We start from the raw sequence: 9,077 nt of genomic DNA, 5'->3' as shown, positions 1-9,077 counted from the left end.
GGGCCCCGACCCAGCCGCTGCCCGGAGGGACCAGCTCGGCCCGCTGCAGGGCTCCAGCATCGCTGTAGGCAGCAGCCGGGAAAAGCGGGAGGGCAGGAAGATGCGGGTGCTGACGGGTGACGGGCTGGGGCCGGTGAGCCAGGGTTAAGGGTACGCCAGGGCTTGCCTCCAAAGGCCTGGGCAGGGTCGGCGTGAGGACTGGGCATCCCAGCCTTCCGTGCCCCGGCAGGTGCGGAGCTGCACGGGAGGATTCATAGGCTCGTAGCCCAGCAGTTCAGCTCCGTCTAAAACTAGTTTCCCTTGCTGCTGTTGGAAATGGAATTACTGCGTAGGTTTCGATGATGATGAAAAATTCCTACCGTAGGCCAAACCTTTGTGCAGCTTTTGGCAGGTGCTGATCAATAATTTCTCCTTCAGATGGATTTCTAGGCAGATCTTTTATTTTAGTCTTGGCTCAGCAGCTTTGCCTCCCAGAAATTCTGATTCGGTGTTTATCAAGGGTCACACTTACTTGGCTTAGGAGTCCGCAGAGCTGTGCAGGTGCCACTGCTACGAGCATTTTGCTTTGAAAATGTCCCGATAAGAAATCGAACATTGTTCAGGAATGGAGTGTTGCATCAGTGACACCAGTGTGTTACATCTTGCAGTTCTTTTTTAGGCTCCTGTTAAGATTGCCGCATGTTTAGGCAACTGTGGTACAGAACTGGACAGCGGCAGGTTGGATACCTAGCTCGCATTTGACACTTGTTTTTTACTGTGATTATAGGTTTAGCTAAAGCTTAGTCTTCCAGAACTAAATTCAGTCAAAAATTTGATGGGAGAAATAATGCTCTTCTGCCGCCTTTGCGCTGCAAAGCAAATTTTAAAAGCATATGAAATGCACCTAGTCTACTCGGTAGATACCTAATGTGATCCTGACAGTCATTGGCAGATTAGACTAGTAGCTGCTTACAAATGCAGTTTTTTTATTAGGAGTAACATGGTTTTAAACAGACTCCCCTTCTCCTTCTGTACTATAGTTTGTTTCTATGAGCAAAGTTTAACAATGTGTAGTAAAAGGGAATAACAGCGGTCTTGGAATTGTACGTTGGTGTTTGTTATCACCAGACTTTGTAATTACAGCTTACAGCCAAGTAGCTGAAAGCTGTAGTTTTTCCTTGCTTCTGTACTGAAGAAAGAAATTGTGGAGGGCATATGAGTCCATCTGCTTTTTTCTTCATCTTGTACCCTTTTTAACTACAAAAGAAAAAGAGTAAGAGTTGTTCTTACTCTTTTTCTTTATAAAACCACTGAATAGCACTTCATTGGGTGAAAGCTGAGCTCCTGTGCTCCCTGGTCTGTTGCTGCCCGTGGCAGAGGAGAGAACTTCCGGAGGGATATCTTCTTGTCAGCACCATCTTATTGACTGGCCTTTTCACCACCTCTGGATTATGCCTGGCCTTTTTTGGGGAGAAGTGAAGAATAATATAGCCTGATCCCTAGTTCTGAGATGCTTCGTGCGGGTTATCGTGCCGTTTTGCGACATATGTTGTGGTAGGTTGTTTTGCTGTGCTCTTGAGAATATTACCTGTTGCATGTTCCAGTTCTGGTTGGGGGAGGTGGAGATCTGAAGGAGGCTCTTTTGACATGCATTGTTTTTTGGGAAGTGCGGTTTCAGCTTTAAAAGGAATAAACTTTGTTATTGTGGCCAGGACTGTAGCTCTTAGGGTGATGCTGTGTGTCATCAGGTGTGCACCAATTTTGTGGGTTTTTTTGCCACCTCCTCTCACTCATCTTCACCTTTCTTGCTTGCAGCAGTGAGCTCCACCAATGCCTGTGGAATTGGGAAAGAGAAGCTCACATGAACCAAATTACTGCTGTTCTTGCTGTGCCCTGAAGGACTTTCTGGGAGAGAAATTTTTCTCTTGTGGTGGAGGGGATTATAAAGTAGTGTCTTCTCTTTCTCTCTTCTCCCTTCCCCCAGCCAGCTGGATGGTCATTCTTGTGCTCTACAGTACCGAGCGTTTCCCTTGCAGCTGGAAAAGTGCTGTGTCATTGGCAGGAACACAAGCACAGTTCTTCTCGCCAGGGGTCTCCCACACAGGAATTGTGTAGAATTCCAAGGCACAGGGATTAGTGTATTCCTTTGTAGCTTGTTCAGTAGGATAACAGCTTTGTATGAAAAAAGGATGCCTAGATGTGATGAATACATAAAAATTTTCGATGAATGAATTCTTTGCATTCTAAATTTTCCTCTTCCTAAATTGATCTAAGCATTGAAAATCGAAGAAAACAATGATGTCACCCTTCGCTGACCTACATTAAAGGAGCAAAGGATGCAAATCAAATTCACAGAAGAAAGTCCAAACATCATGTTCTATACCTTTGAGCTCTTCAAGGTGGTTTGTTGGGTTTTTTTCCCCACATCTTGTAAAAGGAGACATAGTTTACCATTTTATCTTTACTAAAGGCCAGTTATGTTTTTACCAGGGTGTTAAAAACCATGCATGCTAAGGGAGTCCTTGTTCAGAAAACGGCCTTTCTGGAGCCACAAAAAGGAGTCCAAAGGTGGGAGGTGGTAGCTGAGTTAAATATATTTAGGTACCGTTTGTCTTTCCTAGGGAGTGTGTCAAAGTGATTCTGTCCACAGTTTTATTAGCAGAATTATGCTGTTAAACCAAATTTTCAAATCACATGTTTTAAAGGGCTAATATTAAAAAATGTGCTCCTTTGAAGTTGGATGATACTGAACTAATAATGAAGCAGCGATCTTAATGTTAATTCATCCGTGTGTATCTATTAATGTGAACATTTTCAGTGTTGTTTTTCAGTAGAGCAGCTATTCTGGGGGGGCCAGAAATGGAATGGTCTCCTCAAGTTCACCTAGTAAGCGGAGAAAAGAAATTTCTGAAGTGTGAAATTTTCAATCTTGGGAAAGGATTTCCCTCTCAGTGCAAATGATCCTATGCCAAGAATATTATCATTTTTAATTTGAGATAATAAGCTTCAAGCTTGAAAGCTGCATGTAAATAAAATCTAGGAGGAACTGTAGCTTAAGGTTAACTTGGAAGATGTGGAAACCTTTAATTTCCCCTCCTTTACCCAAGGCTGAAAATACACTTGTGGATCCGTGCTTGACTGAAGCATGACTGATTTCTGCTCTGTGAGTGAGGTGGGGAGAGATGTATAAGCCCACAGCTGCCTGTGAAAATGAGCTCCCTCTTTAGATTAATTTGATGTAGCATTTTCCAAGATTACCTGTAGCGATTCCTTAACTCTGTTGTCTGAACATAGGGATTACTTCATTCTGTTCTTTTTCTCTCTTTAATATGTCACATTCTAAATTAATGAAAATTTTCCACAAGTCTCCTGGTTTCATAATGTTTTACAAGTGCATAGAAGTATCCTCTTATCTGGGTTGGTGAGTGAGTCTTGCCCAGATTTAGGTGCCTATATTTAACCTGATTGTCTAGACTCCCATAGCAGACCATGGAGATGCAGTCAGTTGTGTTTAGAGTGTAATACCATTGGCAAAAAGGGAGTATTTGCTCTAAAGTTGGATGGATTGCAATTGACTACTGTTTCCTGTGATCAGAGGCTGGGGTAACTCGCCTTGTTTTTATTAATAATAATCCTTTTAAAAGCAGCACGTGGATCTTTACAAGTCTGTGGATCCGAAGCTGCAGATAACTGGGCTGGACTACAGAAGCCAAGCTCTTCTGATGTTCTCATGTAAATTCTTAGTTCCCCTGATGAAACCAGTAACTGCCATTTGTACCTGTCCCAGTCTGAGGTTTTCTTGAGGATGGGTGACCAGAGTTGAACCTCATATTGCAGAAAAAGTCACACCATCCTGAAACATCAATTACTCTTTTCCCTTCCCTCTATCACACCAGTGATTCATAACGTCCTGTGATTGACTCGTGTATCTGGATCATCATTTGTTTTAATAATTTCTGAACTGATTAATCCAGCACTTAAAGGAAAAGTCTTTGTTATTAAACACTTAACAAGACTTTGCATCTGCTTCTGTTCAGTTTCACCCTATTCCTACTCTTCCAGCTTTCAAAAAAAAAAATAGAAGTATGTGACACTGTAATCTTCCTCTCTCTGTCAGTGATGCATCTTAGTTTCTTGCCATCAGCAAATTTCCCTGGCTCTTGGGTTTCCTTCTTTTTTTAATATGAAAATCACTGGTAAAAATGGTAAACAAGGCAAGTTTCAAAGCACTTGCAACTTCTAAGTAAGTTTTGCTTGAAACATTTGGATTAAAAGAATGTGGAACTCTGGTAATGGGAGAACAATTCCATCATGGGAAGGCTGTGCCTGTCATGGGAATGGGTTGAATTTTAAATTTACCTTCATCCTTTATGGAACATTTAATGTTCCTTGAATTCTGAGTCTGAAGAAGAACTTCCTTTTCAGTCCCAGGGAGAAAACATTACTCTCTGACATTTCCAGCTCAAGAGTCCAACTGCCTCAGCCGTCAGGGATCAGCTATGCAGGACAGACAGGAATCCGGAACTTGGCTTTGACCCGAGAAACTGAACGTTGTCTTTCAGCGTTAACACCGTCACCGAGGGTGTGATAGAGCCATGCGCTAGTTTATTTGTTGCAGCGTACAGTGCATCTAGTGCTGCAGGTGACCTGGCTCTGACTGCTGTGTATCCCAGTCCCCTGTCTCCTGGAGAGCGAGTGCCTTGAAATATCACTGTGTCCACTACGTGCATGGTTCTGTAGCGTATTCTGCGCCTGAGGACTCCAAGCTTCCTTTATACCAGGGTGACTGATGCATTTAAGATTTTTATTAGTTATTGCTTACATTTGCTGGTGCTTCAAGGCTTGTTTTGGTTTGGTTTAATCTGGACCTGAGAAGTCTGAAAGTATTTCAGTTCCGAGTGGGTTTTTTTGTCTGTTACACTGACAAGGCATCAAACAGCTGTGCTCAGCCTATTTGGGATAGAAAGGTGTGTACCTGGAAACAGTAGTATCATGCTAACAGGAGATGTGGTTGTGGTTTTTTTTCCTTGTCCTTTTATGTGTGCTTTGATACTAGAAACAGTATGGTCCTAGTTTGAGTTAAATAAGCTTAAGTTAAAGGTTCATCACAGGAGGGTTTGATTCCAGTAGATGCCCCGCAGAGAAAGATTTCTTTGTCCTGTTTTTGTTGTTGGTGCATGATTTGATTTCTTCCTACTGTGATATGGTACCATAGCAGGCAGCTAACATCATGCTAAGGACAAAACTTTGGGGAAGATGACTTTGTTTTGGCAATGAAAAATTCACGTCAACCGAGAGTTGTGCTGTGAAATACACACTGTTTTATCTGGGAAATACACATTGTTTTCTCAAATAAAAGTGCTATTGCCAAGACTTCAGGATTTGTTTTTGTAAACATCTTACGAAATACCCGCCCCTTTAAACTTTCAGAAATTCGTATGTGTGATTGTTACATAATCATTTCTTCCTGGTTTCAGTTGTGAGCAGCTTTAAAAGTGAAAATTTCTACAGCACAAGCTATTTAGTATGATTAATTTAGAAGAGTGGATCTTTGTGATCGTGTGACTCCCCTAGTTACAAGGGATGTGGATTATTTTCCAACAGGAGCAATAAAACACTTTTTTCTCTCATTGTCTTTCCCTTTTCAGATCCAGCTCTGGGACACGGCAGGCCAGGAGCGGGTCAGAAAGAGCATGGTGCAGCACTATTACAGGAATGTACACGCTGTTGTGTTTGTGTATGACATGACAAACATTACCAGTTTTCACAGTCTGCCCTCCTGGATAGAGGAATGCAAACAACACCTTCTTGCCAACGATATACCACGGATTCTTGTTGGAAATAAATGTGACCTGAGAAGTGCTATTCAGGTACCTACGGACTTGGCCCAGAAGTTCGCTGATACTCACAGTATGCCGTTATTTGAAACCTCTGCCAAAAACCCCAATGACAATGACCACGTGGAGGCCATATTTATGACACTGGCTCACAAGCTTAAAAGTCACAAGCCATTAATGCTTAGTCAACCCCCAGATCGCGATGAAATACATATAAAGCCTGAACCAAAACCTGCCATGACCTGCTGGTGTTAAATCATACTGTTGTCAGCTATCACCTTGCCTTGTTTGCAAATGCTTGAGAATTATGATCTTGGCAAAGTTCCAGGTTTTGGTAGCAATTATAGTGAATCTCTTTGGCACTTTAACGTGGATTTTGTTTTGCTTGGTTGTTTTCTTTTCTGGTGTAGGTGTGCCCATGTCACGTTCTTGCACTTTGTAATTGTACTTCCTGAATTACTGAAGTTTCACTATAAATGTACGGGAAGGTAAGCCTTCAAGTGAAGTTTTGACAAAGCAGTTCTACTTGAGCTCTTGCTGCCTGCGATTGTTTTCATCACTTGTGGTAAGGTTATAAATAGTAAGCCAATTTACTAACATTTTTGGTTGCTACTTGCATTGGGGTAATGTAGGAGAAAGTGTTCTGTGACAGCCAGATAGCTTGATTTTGGGGGAGTTTTGTGGCATATGAAGGAATATTTGGTGACTGCCAGCAAATTGCTAAGCAAATACCTTTTTATTTTAAAAACAAAACCCAAGAGTGTCAGATAATGTTTGGGCTGTCAGTGTACGTTCAAACTGCTAGCTTTTGGCCTGTCATTCCACTGTAAACTGTTTCTTCATGGCAATGGTAAGAGAATTGACAGACTTGTCCCTGCCTCTAGGCAATTAATGGATACTTAAAACTTCATTAATTTTCCATAATTAGCATGTAGAACTAAACTATGCATTCGTTCTTATTGAAAGAACTGTAGCACAGAATTTGGGGTAAATTTGGGACTATAACTGTCCATAACTTCTCTGACCATACTGAAACTTCAATGAGCACTTAGTTCTGAAGATGCAGTATTTGAGCTGAGGTTCCAGGGTAAGTAAAACACTTCGGTAAAGAAGAGGTTGGGTGATGTTGGCAAAAGCATACTGGTTTGCAGTGGATTTTAGTGATGACACCTTGAAAAAGCTTTTACAACAAACTTGGTAACATGTATTTTAGGGATGGAAATGCTTAGGACAAAATATTAGGAATATGGGACTTCCTTAAAATACTTTTGAATACAAAATAAATTAGATCTTGAAACGTGGAGAAAATCTGCCAAATACATCATCTGTATGATGTACATCCGTATGTATAATGCCGCATCCTTGGCGTTACTAACGTGAGTTGGTAATGCGTTGGGTCAGGTGAGGGAAGCTACTCCCGTAGAACCACATTCCGTGTTTTCGTAACTGCAACCGTTTTATTTCACTTCTGTCCGAAGGTCAAGTGTCGTAATAAAAATGGTGCTAGGTTACAGGTCATTACATGAAGCGAAACGTTAAGCCATAGAATGCAGTCTGTGACTTCACTCGTGCTGTGTCAAGCAGTGTTTTGTCACTTCGTTTTTAAAGGAATTTGAAGTAAAAATGAAGATTTTTGATTTGCAGTGTGTAGTGTGGGATGCTGGCTGGAAACTGAAGGGAAGGGCCACTTCAGGATCTGCCACCCTAGTGATCACATTACAAACAAATTATTGAAACAAGATAACGAATATTATGTAAACTATTGCAATTAATAAGATGTGATTCTACTGTGAGTTATACTGACAGAAGAAAAATGCATTGACTGTTTTTTCTAGGTTTAGAAAAAGCATTCCACTTGGTCTGATGTGATTAAGATATTCAAAAAGAATCTCAGCGAAAGGTATACTTTTTTCCTGTACAAAGCTGCTACAACTGAGACATTAATTTAGTTTAGGAAACATTTCTAAAAGGGAAATTTTGTATTCACTCTGAACCTTACCTGACTAGAATTCAGTTTACAGTCCTTTCAGAAAGAATCAGCTTTTTAACACTAGTGTCCTTAATGCTTTTTTAAGAAAAGGATGGATCGTTAAATTTATGTGTATACTGTTGTAAATAAATATGGTTTACAGTCCTCTTGGGCAATTTGTTTTTCACTCATGTCCTTAACCCCTTCTTTCAAAAGGCTTCATCTTAACTGTTTGTATCTCAGCAAATGTTTTTGTGTTTTGGTTTGGTTTTTGTGGTGTTGTGGGGGTTTGTTTGTTTGTTTTGGGTTTTTTTTGTAATTAGAATGAACAGTTCCAAGTCAGGTTGGGAGCTGAGGTAAGGAAATCATGTAGCTACAGTGTTACTGTTAAATTTGATGTGAAACATCGGTACATCTGTTAAGCTTTATTGGAGTTATTCACAACCTGTAAATAAGGGCCTTCATGTCATTAAAACTGTGTGGAAACATTCAAGTATGCAATTTTGTCTGTGGCACAAAGCATGTTTTAATGGTTCTGCCATTGAGGTATGCGGTTGTTAGTGTGGGGTTTGGTGTGCTCCCAGGCATTCGGTGGCCACGTCCTGTGTACCGAATACTTCGTATATGTATTTTCACTTTACCACATTGTAAAGTTGGGTTATTTGTGTGTGCTGGGGGGGAGGGCAAGGCACAATCCCAGAAACCTAATAAACTGGCTTGGCCACACGCTGTTGTCACTCGTCTGCAGTAATTGTACTAGGAATGATGATCTCATTTCTTATGGTAAAATCCAGTAAAAGAAACTGTAAGGGAGGAAGAGTCATCTCTAGTTTCTGTGTGTGGGGGTGACAGTTCTGTGAAAGACTGTCACAATGCTTGGATTACTGTCAGTGCTTTCTTGCGATGGCCCCAAGCTGTTTTGAAGTATTTGAAGCACCCACCTTTGGTTCAGAGGCATGTTTGGGCTTTATTTCAGGTTCTGAAGAATGGGAAGTGATCCAGTGGTGTTAGAACTTGGAATCACTGACCCTTGCATATACATCAAGACCCTCACAAGTCTTCTCCAGTTCTTTTCTCTTAGTCTCGCTTCATGTTTAGAAATAAACGTTCTTAACTTCATGTACATGCTTCACAATTTCAGTTTTTGGTAAATAGCATAGCCCTTTCTTTCCCCACAAAGCAACTCTTAAATCATTTGTGCTTATATACTGTTTACCTGCTGTCCTATTTATGATCCTCCTCCAGTTCCATAGTTAATCGTGTATTAAAACGGTAAAACGCCATTTGGAGGT

The 9,077-nt window shown here is 41.0% G+C and overlaps 1 protein-coding gene across 1 annotated transcript; it reads left to right on the top strand.

Moving 5' to 3' along the window:
- Window positions 1–5,627: 5,627 nt before the first annotated feature.
- RAB33B (RAB33B, member RAS oncogene family) lies at window positions 5,628–6,071 on the top strand (the record flags this gene model as incomplete). Its single annotated transcript, XM_010157813.1, has 1 exon — window positions 5,628–6,071. A coding segment is annotated over one exon (444 nt), but the record flags the coding sequence as incomplete, so codon positions are not given.
- Between the last annotated feature and the right edge of the window lie 3,006 nt (window positions 6,072–9,077).

The sequence above is a fragment of the Eurypyga helias genome, unplaced genomic scaffold, assembly GCF_000690775.1.
Source record: "Eurypyga helias isolate BGI_N326 unplaced genomic scaffold, ASM69077v1 scaffold408, whole genome shotgun sequence".
NCBI classification, from domain to species: Eukaryota; Metazoa; Chordata; class Aves; order Eurypygiformes; family Eurypygidae; genus Eurypyga; species Eurypyga helias.
Note: the sequence above shows the minus strand (reverse complement) of the source record. Positions and strands in the feature narration are given on the sequence as shown.